The sequence below is a fragment of the Venturia canescens genome, chromosome 3 (genome assembly GCF_019457755.1).
Source record: "Venturia canescens isolate UGA chromosome 3, ASM1945775v1, whole genome shotgun sequence".
NCBI classification, from domain to species: Eukaryota; Metazoa; Arthropoda; class Insecta; order Hymenoptera; family Ichneumonidae; genus Venturia; species Venturia canescens.
The window spans coordinates 3,922,741-3,937,184 of NC_057423.1; the positions used below are offsets into that span (position 1 = coordinate 3,922,741).

General features: G+C 40.2%; 3 protein-coding genes and 1 long non-coding RNA gene across 15 annotated transcripts in view; 3 read left to right on the top strand and 1 right to left on the bottom strand.

Annotated features, from left to right (window-relative positions):
- Plp (Pericentrin-like protein) overlaps positions 1–1,110 on the top strand; it is an 18,115-nt gene extending 17,005 nt beyond the window's left edge. For all 6 annotated transcript variants that reach the window (XM_043414485.1, XM_043414488.1, XM_043414486.1 and 3 more), the window contains one exon: positions 291–1,110. In XM_043414485.1, the coding sequence (XP_043270420.1) occupies positions 291–375 (85 nt within the window). In that variant the 3' untranslated portion in view covers positions 376–1,110. The remainder of the gene's footprint in view (positions 1–290) is intronic.
- Positions 667–12,568, bottom strand: LOC122407999 (2-phosphoxylose phosphatase 1). Its single transcript, XM_043414499.1, has 5 exons — positions 12,541–12,568; positions 7,189–7,732; positions 5,548–5,715; positions 4,726–5,291; positions 667–3,768 (listed from the first exon to the last, which is right to left on the bottom strand). The coding sequence occupies exons 2-5, from the start codon at positions 7,334–7,336 to the stop codon at positions 3,031–3,033; spliced, it is 1,620 nt and encodes a 539-aa protein (XP_043270434.1). The 5' UTR covers positions 7,337–7,732; positions 12,541–12,568; the 3' UTR covers positions 667–3,030.
- LOC122408004 (uncharacterized) lies at positions 5,226–6,102 on the top strand. The gene is made up of 3 exons (XR_006260328.1): positions 5,226–5,307; positions 5,463–5,646; positions 6,027–6,102. It is a non-coding gene; the product is annotated as an uncharacterized lncRNA (long non-coding RNA).
- The window catches only part of Nplp1 (Neuropeptide-like precursor 1), a 24,792-nt gene continuing 21,664 nt past the window's right edge, over positions 11,317–14,444 (top strand). For all 7 annotated transcript variants that reach the window (XM_043414492.1, XM_043414493.1, XM_043414494.1 and 4 more), the window contains exon 1: positions 11,317–11,475. In XM_043414492.1, the coding sequence (XP_043270427.1) occupies positions 11,404–11,475 (72 nt within the window). In that variant the 5' untranslated portion in view covers positions 11,317–11,403. The remainder of the gene's footprint in view (positions 11,476–14,444) is intronic.

Sequence of the window (14,444 nt, forward strand, 5' to 3'; positions counted from 1 at the left end):
TTAGAAAAATTAAAAAAATCTAGAAAAAAAATAAAAAATCTCGGATTAGTTTCTTTTTTTTTTTAATTTTAGATCGGTAATATTTTTATCATAAACGCCTAACTTTTTCTCTAACTTTAACCAGCCTGCAAAATTTTTCAGAAGTAAAAATACTAACTAAGAAAAGTGAAAGTACAAACAACAATACTCACAAAGCTCAGGAATTAAAAAACGAAATGTTGAAGCATTTTTTTACGACGAAAAATTAAATTTCCAGTTATTGAAAGAGTAATATTTGTACATTTCAACAGTGGTTTCTCGTTGGAGCATTACCTGGACCGATTCATGGACATTCAACAAAGACTAGGCTTAGCGATCCCAGATTCGGAAACGTGAGCCTCGGCTCTGACTAATAAATCGCTCGTGCGAATGACCAAAATGACAAATAGTATTAGGTTTTAGTAGTACGTGGAACATGCACCAGCGTTCTGGATCGTCCTCCTTCATAGAATTTCTCGGTAGTCAATAACTTTTTCATTAATAAAATGTTGGAAGGAGGATGAAAGTATCGACGGGGTAGAGAAAAGAGAGTTAAACGTGGTGCATTTTGTTAATTGTAATAATAATTTTGAAAAAGGACTGTAAATTGATACGACTAAGAGAAATGTGTAAGATACTTAAGTTATATTATTGTAGAAACATAAGTTTATTTTTAGAAAAATTGTGCACAAAGCCAATGAGTGAGTGACCACTCTAGAGACGTTAAATACGTTGGGTGTCGGTTTAATTGTAATTTACAAATTTTCATTACCGGTGACGTCACACAACCAATCGAGTCATACGGAGATGTTCTTCCTCTTGCACAATAATCACCAAAGTTGGATTTATTTTCGATAGTTACTTTCCTTTTTATTTTTTTCCTTGTAATCGACTATTTTTGTTCTCACGAAAGAGAAAGCGTAAAGTTGGATTTTCTTGATAAATCATACAAATATGTGCCTTGTAAATTTTAACAGTATAAGTGTTTAGTATTTATTATCGAGAGCGTTCGTTTCTTCAGTTTTTCTGTTCAAATATTGTGATTGAGAATGTTACCTTATTGAATGAGAATAAAAAGCATGAGAATTTCTACATTCACTTTTGTAACTTGACATCGAGTTTTGTAGATTCCTTTTTTTTGGTGTCTCCGAACCATTTCGTTGCGCGATACGGACTTAATCCTGGAAGAATGTGCAATTATTCTTGCGATTTTCTGTTGAATAATCCATCGATATTTCGATTTTTCAATGTTAAATAACTAAAAGTTTTGCTCATACTTTCAGGACTAATGAATGACAGGATAAGAAAGATTTTCGGATTATTCGGTAGAATCTAATTTTCAATTAATTTTACTTATTTATCTATTTAATGTATATAACAGGCTTCAATGGGGCGATAAAGACAATCCAGCGAAAAATGGCAATTCTTGAGTCTTTTCAACCAAGAATCGTCTTTGTCGAGCTTTGACGATAATTCTATTGCATTTGAAGGCAACTCAATGTCAGACTTTTTCGAGCTACATCGCCGAAACCTGCCTCATATAATTATATTTATACATATTTCTATATCCACCTTCAAACGGAAGAAATCGTGGAAGTAGCTAATTCTTTCGATTCCTAATATACTCTGGGGCCATATTTCGTTTCTCACTGTTTCTCTTCCTCTCTTGCTACCAAGTACTTCTCGTTATATATTTACATATATACAAAGAATTGTATGATAAAATATATCAGCGAGTATCTAGGCATACTCTCAACATTTTTTACGCTACTTTTAGGGAGTTTACAAGTTTTGTAAGGCTCTTTGTTAATGTGTTTGTGTGTAATCTAAGAAAGTCTCCATAAGCCGATGCTCCATAATGTAAACTTGTAGTTTGTAAATTTGAGTTTACGAATGAACTGGAGTCGAAAGCATGAAATCCTCTACTGTGGAGGATACATTTTTGCTCCATTTGAAGCAGTTTTGTCAGGATACGCAATACAAGTGAGCAAAAGCTGTGCGAAGCAAATTCAGTTTTGAGGTTCATGACTGAATATCTTGAATCAGTCCCATTTTTGTCAAATTTCATCATTGATGATTCTATTGTTTGCTGGGTGAAAATCAATTCGAGATTAGAAGTCAACAATTTTAGGGAAAAAATGTAAAGTGAACAGGCAAATATTCTCCGAACAAACTTTTGCTCATGCGGAGTCTCAGGGTTGAGTTTACATTAAAGATCATCCGGCTGAAGCCTCTTCTATAAACATTGCAAGAAATTTTGCCAGCAACCAAACGCTGTGCAGATTCGATGGTTTTTTTTTTTTTACATGGTACTTGCCAACAATTGTAAAAGTTTCGAAGTATTTACGAATTCCCTACACTAAGGATGACTTTTCAATAATCCTGTGAGACCATGTGCGTGTGTTCTTGTGTAAAACAACCTGAGAAAAATTGCCAAGTTTGACATGGAAGGGATACAGTTTTTCGCACCTTTTTGGACCTACGTAGAGATTTAACAATTACGTCTTTATAACATTTCGCACACAGCCATACAGTTGTCTACTTAAAAAAAATTAGAAAGTTTTTTAAAGATTGCCATTGTGAGTTAAATTTTCTGCTGGAAAAATGCTGTTTTATGACTACTTTGGAAAAAGTTTTCTGGGCGAGGAAATTTTTCGTATTCCATAATCTACTTTGAACAGGGACTTTGTTAGTTTTGAGATTTTCAGCCCTATGTTCGTCCTAGGATTGGCTTCGTGGGACATTAATTTCATAACGTTGTGAGTTTAAGTGTTAAGCAGGGAAAAATAATTATAGAACAATTATTAGATTGAACGTGCTCAACTTCCTCAACCAGATGACTTTTTTTTACACTCATCGAAGAATTGTGGCCATTAGATTAACAATTAAAAGTCGTGTCACCCTGAAAACGGTGAATATTTTAAGTTAGAAAGTCTATTGTCGTTCAGGGCAGTGCTGGGAATGATAAGCTATAAAAATGAAAAAGACGTACGAAATAATAGAAAAAACATGTCAATGGATGGCACAAGCGTCTTTGAAATTGGTGGCATTGAACGGTAAGAAATAATCGTCGTGCAATTGTCGAATGATCGCTTCGATCGGACACAGTATTGTTTCGCGTTTCGTCGTTTCACCGTTTTCGTTAGTGTCGAGATAATTGGCTGTGTAAGAATTGGCATTACGACAGAACGATATTGTTTTCGTGAGATCATATCCATTGAGTAAAACGCGATAGTAAAAATCACGGGCCAGACGATCTTTGTTTTTCGGATTCGTCTTGTACACCTCGATTACCAAACGGGAAGCATACGGTGGCCACATTATACGCTCGGACACAATACCAAGTCCGAAACCGAGGTACTCGAGGGTTGCATCGTGCGCCGAAAAAATTGATACTTTTGGCTTCGATTCCGAAACCATTTGCAGCATGTGAGACACTATCGTTTTTAACATACCGTAAGAGCGCAAAATTGCAAATTTACGCAAATTATGACTATTCATAATCTGTCGTTGTTCCCATTCGATATAAGTGAATAACGCGGTAACGTCCTCCGCTTTTACACACGTTCGTCCAGTCTCTGTATCGATACAGGGCAATTTTCCATCGTGGCAAATGTACGTCAGTAAAGCATCTTTCAGATAATTCAGATTCAACGACTTCGACTGATCCGGCATCTCGAATACTATCTGCGATACTTGTTTCATCAGATCCATCACTGCTGGATGAGATTCCAAGAGATCATTCAGTTCCTGAAATGGATATTTATTACAATATTATTTTTCGACGCATTATGAGTGAATTCGATGATTTTTGTGTGTACAGATACAGATTTTATCTCATTCAACGGAATTCATGAAAATTTGTTTCCACTGTGCTAAAATTAATTTAAGGGCTGGTGTCGAATCGATGTTCTAAAAATATTTTCATTCGATAATATCGTGATTTGTCGTCTCGGGGGCCCGGAGAAATTGTTTTATTTCCAACCCGCTTTCAGTGCGTTCTATTTCGATCTAGAGTCGCGGCAGCGACTCTGAGACAAGTACGTTTATGTTATGACTGCCAGAGACTCTTTACCGGAGCGATAGCGTTTCCAATTGTTTTCGAAAATTTTCAAAATTTGTTTTTCCACTTTCTACACATGATAATGACCGAATGATAATTCCGACTGAATACTCGCGGGATGTTTGCTGCGTTATCTGAGCCTTTGGTCCAGCACGTGGACCGCCTTTCAATCGGTCAATTTTTCTGAAATATCTTCCACCAAGGCCACGTCATGCTTGGCCACAGAATAAACTTGACTCCGGATAAACGAGAATTTAAAGGTTAAGAAAAATGAGAAAAAAACGTCGACCTTGGCATATCGCGTGTTGAGAGATAAAGAAAATAAAAATCGTCACGTGTCTCGTTGATTATTTCGTGTAACAAAATTTTTGGAAACACACTAATATATGTATCGTCTGAGAATGTTATTTGGACAAAGAAAACAATGCAAGGACACGAGTTTTTTGTAAATGACAATGAATTTTTTCATAGTACAATTTTCACGATAAAACAGAAATAGAATCGATCGTTTCTCTAGCACTTTCGCGGGGCTTTTTTTCCAGTTTAATTTGACTGACTGGATCGAAAGACACGTGAGCTAATATATTATGTTCGAATACCATAATATTTCTTTTTCTTTCATATCCGAGTGATTCTTGACTAACCCGAGCGTGTTCCTGCCCATAATTATCAGCTGCCGGGCAGGCGCAGTCGGTGTTGCAGAAAACGTAGCTCTGGCTCTCGCGGACGGTGAATCTCGGGAGATTTTGAAGGTTTTCATTTTCCAAAAAGGCGTACAAAAAAGAGACTCCGCTTTGGAGGGTTCTGCGCGTGGCGGTGCTGCAAGCGGTCACATCGGTTGCGGAAATCGTGCCGTTACCGAGGTGCAATTTCTCGTGATAGGCGTTCCGGAGCAACGAGCCAACTTTCAACATTTGCCCAACGCCGAGCGACGTCAGTTGGCCAAGCTTGCAGTCCTTCGTGGCTTCCGGTAGGATGGGGAAGTTGTGAAATGGCCCCAAAAATTGTGACCAAGCTGCTCTCGAGTGCAGCGTCACGTTTTGCACGAAACTCTGATAAGTTTGATGCAGATTCTCTAATTCGGGATACGCGCTCAAGTCTCCGGCGCAATTGACCGCACTTATGTTTCGCACGTGGGTCATGGGCCCTCGGTCGCCGTGACGAGTCACTACGATAACACCCTCGAGAGTCACGTTGCCCTCGATCTTACCTGAATTCAAAATAACGTATATATTTATTAAATAATCTTTTTTCATTGTTGATCTTTTTGTCAATTAATTTTTTTAAACCAACATTCAATTTTTTCATTTGGAAAAATAACTTGTAAGTCATCGAAATTTCGTAGTTCAGTGATCAATTACAGTGAAAATATTATTTTCAGGCTCGAATCTTCTCCGCTGAGCATTCAGACACTTTCTCGAGGGTACAAATAAAAATATCTATTTGCACAACCGATGGGCACGTACCTTCGGAGCCGACGGGAATGTCCTCCGGCGAGTGGCAGAATTTGAATACCCTTTGATTCCGAACGTCACGCTTCATTTGTCGTGGAAATTCTCGTATCGGTAATACACTGCCCAGTGGTTTGCCCGGCATCGAGTTCGTCTCCTCGTCCCCGATGTACTTGTACATGCCTAAAAATATACGTTCGATCGCGTATTTTTTTCTTCCAATCTTTTACTTATGCGCGGCTAATATATAGGCAAATCGATAATCTATAAACTGCTATTTTTGGAAATTCGTATAACGACTTTAAGTTCAGAGGAGCTTGTAAATTTATCGGAGTGAGAAATTCCAGTTGTTTCATTTTTTTAGAACATTTTCCTCGCTATAAACGTCCGTATTTTGACATTGGCGTTGTTTTCATCCGCATACGATTTCGCTTGAATTTTTCGTCAGCTTTTTTCTCAAGTTTCGTTCTAATTAATATTTTTTGTCTTTTCAGGCCCTGCGATCCTTTTCAGCGATTCCTCAGCGTGTTATCCAACAGGCAAAACTATCAAAAACGAGAGAAATTTTTTATCGCAGAGGAAAACTTTGAACGCCGATGAAAGCATTTGAAATGGACTTTAACCTGTCATAGTATTGACACATAGTTTAGGCAACTGCGTCTGGACTAACTAAATAACGAATTTTTATGAATTCCCATATTTTCGGGCCTCCATATCTCTATCAATTAAATCCGCAAGACCGATTCGCTATTCATTAGCTTCATGAAAAAAAATGAAACGTATTAATCGAGTACTATTTTTAAACCTGATTTCGAGTCAAAATTTAGTCTTTTTCGGGATTTGACCGTGTCTGGAAATCAGAACGATGCATTAACTCAGATTCTCTGTAGAAATTCTGCACAAGTACGAAGAAGTGACTCGTTAAAAAACCGAAGTGTTGAGCTCATTTTTTTATTTCTCGTTGCCATTGAATTTTGCCAATGTTTGAGAATGCAAATAAAAATTTATAAAAATTTGAACACGAGTTGGATTGAGAATTCTGTCGGTTCTGGGTGAAGGCAAAAGTCTGATTCTGTTGACGTGTCGTTAAGTCTCAGTATAAAATAAATTCGAAATTAATGCTATCGGACAGAATTGAAAGAATCCTGACAACTCGAAGCTGCAGGTCGGATATTGTCTCCCTTTCAGGTTGCTTTGTTGAGCTATAATAAGTGAAGAAATATTGTGACACAATATCGAGTGCTGCGTCTTCACTCTCGTGAATCGAATTTACGTTGAAAAGAGCGGTGAAAATCGCGAATAACGCTTACGAAAGCAGCATCCCTGCTGAATATTTTTCATTTACTTTCTTTAATTTTCTCCCTCGTTCCATTCGACTGTCAAAAAACGTACTCGATGCTTCGCAGTAAAAAGAAACTGAACGCGTTGGATATCGAAGGAACTAAATGAAAAACGGATAAGACGTTGGACTAAAAAGAATATTCAAGAAAAATGCAATAAAAATGCAATTAAAATGATAAATTTTATTAAAATTTATATTTCATTAGAATATAATGAACGGAATAATGAACTTGTTGACGACAATCGTGACGTAATTTTGTACACGACACTCGATCGCAAAAAATAATAAAATATAAATAAAAATGAAAACATTACCGGCCACAAGGAGAAAGATCCAAATGCTGAGGACTGCATAGCAGGAGATTGCTCGGTGGTGATAAGAGAGTCGTGTCATTTCGGCCAACATTTTTACAGCGTTTGAAGCTAAGATGTTGGTCGAGTTGTATTTAACTGGGAGGAACATCTGCGAATTCGAATTCCATGGTGGAGGGGAATCTTGGTTGTTTGAGCGTTGGCTGCGTTTGTGCTGTAGTTTAGGCGATAATGAAGAATCTGTGATTGTCACGCTGTCGTCGATGCGAGTTACTGCTTATCGTGGTTTCGAGCATTTTCTTTTAACGACACACGTGCCATTTTTCCACTCGTGCCGCATGATCGATCGTCCAAACTTTCCTCGCTGATTAAGAAGAAAACAAACAAACACCCCGAGCCGCCGTTACGTTCAGCACCATTTTTTCAGTCTCCTTCCAAATCAACTTTTCAAGTACGTTTATCTCGCCACGTCCACTTTTTCGTTGATCTCTGTTTACCGTACTTTCAACACCCGCTACTATGGAAATAAACCCACGACACTTCGAGCCTGCGAATACGAACACACGATCGACTTTTCTCACTCGTTTAACTTGCTCGCTCTACTTCACCGAAAACAGCGCAGGGCATACGAGCTCCGCTGCAACGATGCCGAACGAGGCTTGCGCAGGCGCACCATCCCTCGACTATCAACTCTCCCTCAAGGGTCGCTACGAACTGAGTCAAACGAGCGTTATATTTTGGGCATCCAAAATCTCGTCTCGTTTCTATACTTTTTCCGACAGTTGACGTTCCATTGTTTTTTTTCTTTTATTCACGAACGGTTGAGGCAGCAACATTTTTCGGCTTTTTTACGTTTCAATACAGCAAAATTCATATTCAAATCATTTTTGTAGCGTTTTTTTTGCGCGCTTGAGCATCGTTGAATCTCGAATGATTTTTTAGTTTCTACTGCTCCGTTCGTTCGACTCATTTTTTTATAAAAATTTTTATCCTTTTGCGACATTTTGGGAACGACGATCGAAAATCGATCCGTCGCAAGCACAGAACTTTCGTATTCAACTCGTTTTTAGTTCTCGCATTCCCGGAAATCATAAAATGAAAAAGAAATTTGGATAAAGCCGCTCGAGATTCATCGATTTGTCGCATTTTCCGAGGGCTAGAAAAAGCAGAATTCTTCGAAAATCGACTCGAATTTGAACGAATTTCTATTGAGGTGAGTCGAAAAAATGAGATGAGCCAACCGCCGGGTGGCGTGAGCCCAAACGCGTTTTTATCGTCGTCGCCACGAGTGTTTGCGCGGGCGCAAAATTCGGAAGCTACGCAGGCGTGTCAGATTGCATTCGTGTGTTTCGAGTCTCTCGAATCGTGACGTCACCGAAGTCGCGGTTTACTACGAATCCGGAGATCTCGATATCGCCCGAGTTTTCCGCGAATTTGATATTGAATTCAGGAGAAAATAGAATTGACGCCGGGATTCTTGGATTTTAAGGCCACTTTTCATGCTCGCGGAGATTGTTTCTGAATGAAATTCGGCGTGACCGAATTTCGGGAGGACTCGAGTCGAAGGATCCGCGCCGGGAGAGCAGGCTCCACTCAGAGTCGAAACTACCTTGATGAAAAAAAGGACGAAAAGTATGAAAATTCTTGAAACTTCATCAGCGATTTTACTGCGAGTGGATTTTCGCTCATCGGCTCGAGCGAAACGGCCCGTTGAATGGAGCGTAATACGCAGTGAATAAATCGCGTCGTCGCGTTTGTTCTCCACGACGGAGCTTCGCTCGGTTCGTGTCAGTTTGAGAGTTGGTCAATGGATCCCTCGGAAGAGTGAGCGGCCGGCTCAACTTTCTCGCCGCGCGTATTCGATTCGGTTACGAATAAAGCACGAATCAAATGCGAATTTTAACGAGCAGCCGAGCTTTCGTTATTTTTAGACGCTTTTCCGCCTTCCGAGAATATCCCTTTTCATAGGCTCACGGACGCTCTGGAATTGATGAATTATACGAACGCGTCATTCCCTTTTCCCTCAAGACTCGCCGGGCTCGTAATACGAAACCGAGCGTTCGATGCCGAGCGGTCTGACCGCGATCCCTCGCGCGCTTCTCGTTGCAAATCCCTCGACGCGCCCTCGCACTCGCGATCAGCGCTGAATAATCTTCCCAACTTTTTCGTTTTTTAATCTCGTTACGAAAATTCGTGCATGAATTCAAATTTTTCATGGAAACCCTCGAAATTCATTTCGTTTATCAACAAGATTTTTCGACTCACGTTTTTTCACAATTTCATCGATTATCAATTCTCGAACCGTCCTCAAATGCGGATCGGGATTTCAGCATTTAAATCCACATTTTCGAGGTGAAAATTGCACTCGAAGTGCAGACGCGAGTCGATGACTCGGGGTCGAAACTCGCGAGAAAAATTCATTTTTAATTAACAGTTTTATCACGTTTTCTACAATTTTAATTCCACTCCTGAAAATTCGGCTCGAGCGTGAATTTTCAATTGCTTTCGACCAGAATGCCAAAATTGCGAAATATCGTTGAAAAACTGATAAAAAAAAAATAAAAAAATAAATAAAAAATAAAAAAAACAGTTTGAAGCCTGAGCGCGAAAGAAGAATTTGTGGAGCTTTTCGAACTTTGCGAAGTCGAGTTGAAGAATGCTCGTCAGTTTCACACAATTCATGGAAATTTCACTAAGACTAGGATTTTATTTCCTCAGAGCCGGAGTCTGCGGAGATCGCAGCTGTTTCGCTGCGACCAAAGGATTCCGCTTGTCGCGTCACGCTCATATCTGTAGCGAGAGGGAGAATGGAAAAGAAAGAGTGGAAAGGTAACTGCAGCGCTCTCGGCAGCAGTTTAGTTTTCAAGTGGCATTCTCGGGGTGGTTCAATTAGTCCGTAGACTGAAATTTCGTTTCGATCATTTGGCACGTTTCCTCTTGCAATCGATGCGAGGAGATTTGTTCTGAGGAATTCCTCCCTTTGTGTCGGACGATTTGCACGCGTCGAAAAACATTAGAGCCCCGGGACTTTCAATGAAAATGTTTCTTCATTTTCCGGAGGCAGGGGCCGAAATTCGCTCTTCGAGCTTCGATGGATTCGTGCTTTGAAATGATCCTGCTTTTTATTGAGACGATTTGAGCCACTTCTCGGGTGGGGTCAATTAGACCTCACGTTGGAATTTCACTTCCATCGAATCGGAAGGTTCCGTTCTGCGATCGTTTCGATCAAATTTTTTTTCCTTCATACATCGTTGATTTCCAAACGTTTAAAAAGATTGAGAAAAACGTGGAGTTGTGATTTGTTCCCTTTTCTAACAACGAAAACGACAACTTCCGCAGACTTTGACGCGAACTCCCTCCGAAATGGTATTTTTTCAAAGATTGCGACCTCGGTACGAAAATTCATGAAATTCTTTTTGCCTCGAATCTCGATGCGAATAGGAACGGTATCGTTGATCGAAAGGCCCGAAAAACAGCGGCCAAGGTTCGCGGGCTCGGGCCGAGAGGAGCAACGAACACGTACGAGGGAGGAAACATGAAAATGCGCGAGGAAAATGAAAAATGAACGCGAGGACCGATGTTCGGGCGCTTTTACGCGGCCGCGCTTGAATGGAACAAAAGAGTGTACAAGAGAGTGGTAAAGCAGGCAAAGGTGGAACGAATAAAGACAGAACGAGGAGCGAGCCGTCAGTAGTAAAATCGTGAGGGCCAATATGACGCAGTCTCGTCTAAAAATAGAAGTTGCAGTTTTTTCGTAGCACGCAATAATGTCTAGTGTTGAGGAGGACAAGCCTACTCTCTCACTAGAATTGGAGCCTCGCATATTTTCACATTTTCCTTCATTCATCCGGTCGAAATTCAACGTCGCGAGCGCACGTCTCCATAAATGGGCGGTGCACGCAGACGAGGATCCTCGCCGATGTCATGTAACCTACGCACGAATCTCGTCCGCGGTATTTCCTCGGTATAAATTCATCTGCGTGTCGACGTATATTCATGCTCGTTATTCGCGCGAAGGTGTGCCTTCGTGTGCGTGCGAGAGTCGTAGAGAAGTGAACGCCTGCGCGGGGGTGAAAAGCGCCCTATATAAGGACGGCAAAGCAACCCCGAAGCGCAATTCACATTCGGAAAGGCAACGTCTCCAAGAGCAGCGTTATCGTTAAGAACATCGAGGGAGGGAAAATCCTTTTGGAAAAACAGTTTAACGGGCCGGGGAACATGGCGCTCTCGAGAAGACATCTGCTGAGTCTGCTCTGGGCTTTTGTCGTCCACGAATATTGTCTCCACACGGTGAGTTCAGAGCCACAATTTTATCCGGAAGTCAATCGTTTTTCCGAGCTTTTCGTTTCGGGTTGGATAGCGAACTTTGGAGATTCGGGCTTCCGTTGTTTTCCCTCGTCGACGATGAATTTCCGGTTGAATTCGACGAACTCGGAAACTTTCCGACGAGCTTGACAGATTTTTGAAATTTTTCAACTCTCTGCGACTCCGCGATCTCGCGCTCGAATCGACACACGACTTTTCAGTGCGATTGCGAAGCTTCGGGACAACGGCAGAAGCTGTGGTTGCTCGAGTGCTTCGCACACGGCGTTATTAAACTCGCTTTCAAACACACTTTTACCAAGTCTGGAAGATCACGGAAACGATGCTTGCGACTTGTTGATTAACCGGGTCTCAAACGTCTGAGGACTCGATTCAGTCGCGCTCTCTTCGCTTCGCTTTTCAGCACCAAGCTTCTGCTCGATTGCGGGGGAAAAGGAGGTTTAAAAGGAAGGAAAGAGAGCACAAATTTCATTTGTATTTGAAAAAATGTCATCGCGTGAAAAAGAAATTTAAAAAGATTCGACGGTGCGGATCACTCGGGACGAAGCTCTGATAAACTGATATTTAAAAAACGTCACACGATGATTGGCACTTTTCATCAGCTTCAATGGACTCCGCAAGGGTGTCTCGTTACTTTTTTCCTCTTTTCAGAGTCGAGCCTTTCACACGGTTTACGTCGACGTTCTCCAACACAAACGCATTTGCTTTTCACGTTTCCTATCGGTGCCAAAATGATTGATGGATTTTTCCTTAAAAATGTACGCTTAACACGATTTACTGTTTCCTTTAATCTCCTGATAAAAATATCGCTTCTCGAACAAATTAATTCGCAGTCTTGGTGCTCAGCTCCGACAGAAATACTCCATGACGGTTTTCCATAAATCAGTCGAATTCGTCGCTCGATTGAGCTCCCCTGCACCGTGCAATGGAAAAGTTCCAATCGAAAGAATATTTTTATCGAATTTCTCAAACAAGTATATATTTCGGGTCGAAAAATGAAAAATCGCAAACAAAATCTGACTTCAATCTCACTTTCTATGCAGTTTTCAATCGACTCCGTTGAGCAACACATGCTCCAATGCTTTTATTATAAAACGAACGACTCTTTTAAGGCCTTACATACACTTGCAGTGGCCGAAGAAACGTGATTTTCTTGATTTTTTTTTCGCCAGGAAAATAAATGTTTAATGAAAAACTGTCAACGACATTCATTAGTGCATATGATCATGTACTCGTACAATTTTTTTCATCAAAGCGTTTCCGAAAATTGCGCAACTCGAGCTGTATTTCAGTAGCAAATTTTTTTGAGCATCAGTTGCGGTCGACACGATAACTGAAAAACTATTAATTCGATCCATACTAAATTTTTACCACTCATTTATTATAACAATAGCTTGGGCCTGGAGGGAGGATTTGTAAAAATTTTGATTAAAAAAAAATGGCGACAGTTTCAACAAAAGATTCATTTTTTGAGGTGCTAAATTTTCGGTTTTTTGTTACAATTTGTTTTTTCCAACGAAATACGAAATCCTTCGTCCAGGCCCTGGCTGTTATCATAATAAATAAGTGGTATAAATTTCGTATGGATCGGATTAATAGTTTTTTAGTATAATCGTGTCCACCGCAAAGGTATTTTTCAAAAAATTCAAAAATTTTCAAAGATTCTGAGACGATCGCGTTTAAAGATTCGAGTATACTAGACGCGACCGCGCGCGTGAGAACATCTTCAGACATTGTACTTGAAGAATATCACGTACACAGAGTTTCACGAGCACGAAATAATCCTTTCGAATATTATTTACCGCTGGTATTCAGAGCTCCGAATAATGCTCTCTGAAGCCTCGTGCACCGTTGATTATACAAGATCACGTTCGATCGCAGTTCACGAGGCTATGCAGTGGCGCATTACCTCCGGATTTGGAGGGTTCCTTGATTAACATACGGATTTACCGTTGAATTATATAACGCAGAAGATTCAAGATCCTTGATCCGAATCAAAGGTCCCTCTGCATTGGAATGTTGTGCCTTAAATTAGGAAAATCGATTGGAAAGAAAAGTAAGCAAATAAGTAGCTTCGCATTGTTTTGTCTTTTGTTTTCATCGACGTTTTTGAAGATCGTTTCGAAATGGGACGAGCTCGAGGATCGAAAAAATATTCCATAATTGATTGGTCCAGCGACTATCGAGAAGAGTTTTGCTTTTTTAATTGCGAATAATTTTGAAAATGTTTTCTAGTGATTACAATTCATTTTATCCCAGGCCCATCGGCAGCACAACAGCTCTATGTTTCATTTCTTTATTTTCAATCAACTCTATCGGTAATTAGTCTATTAGAATAATCTCTATTTATAAATATCTCCTCTGGGAATAATTGTATGACTAATTAAACTGACTTGGGAAATAACTCTATCTTGAATATTTCTATGTTAGATAATCTTTTTTAAATTATCTTTATGTTGAGTCATTTCTATTCGTATGCAAATCTCTGCTTAATTTCTCCCGCGGCGATTTTCGCGACGAACAATAATCCTATAAACTTTCGTCCCGGCTTATCCGGCGCTGGCATTTCACTCGCGCTATTTGGCTCGACCGTCTTTGAAGATTCGACGTTCCAGAAGCCGCGTCAAAGACGTTCGGGCTTCTTGCTAGCGAGCCGGGGGAGATTTTTCATCTGAGTTTTTTGCTAATAAGCTTTTTCGTAATTCTTCAAAAGCGTGTGTTCAAAAATCTGTTGACTCGCGCACGAGATTGTCTCGGTCCAGCACAGTTTTCTCTTTCTCGTTAAAAAGGAATTGGCCACCGAGAGCCCGGAATTCGGAAACGATCGAAGAGTTTTCGAGCCGAAGAGCACGATTCGAGTGGAAAAAATGATTTTTTCGTATCCCAATTCGTTTTATCAACTTTCACTCGATTTGGCTCATTTCTCTCCCGAAGTT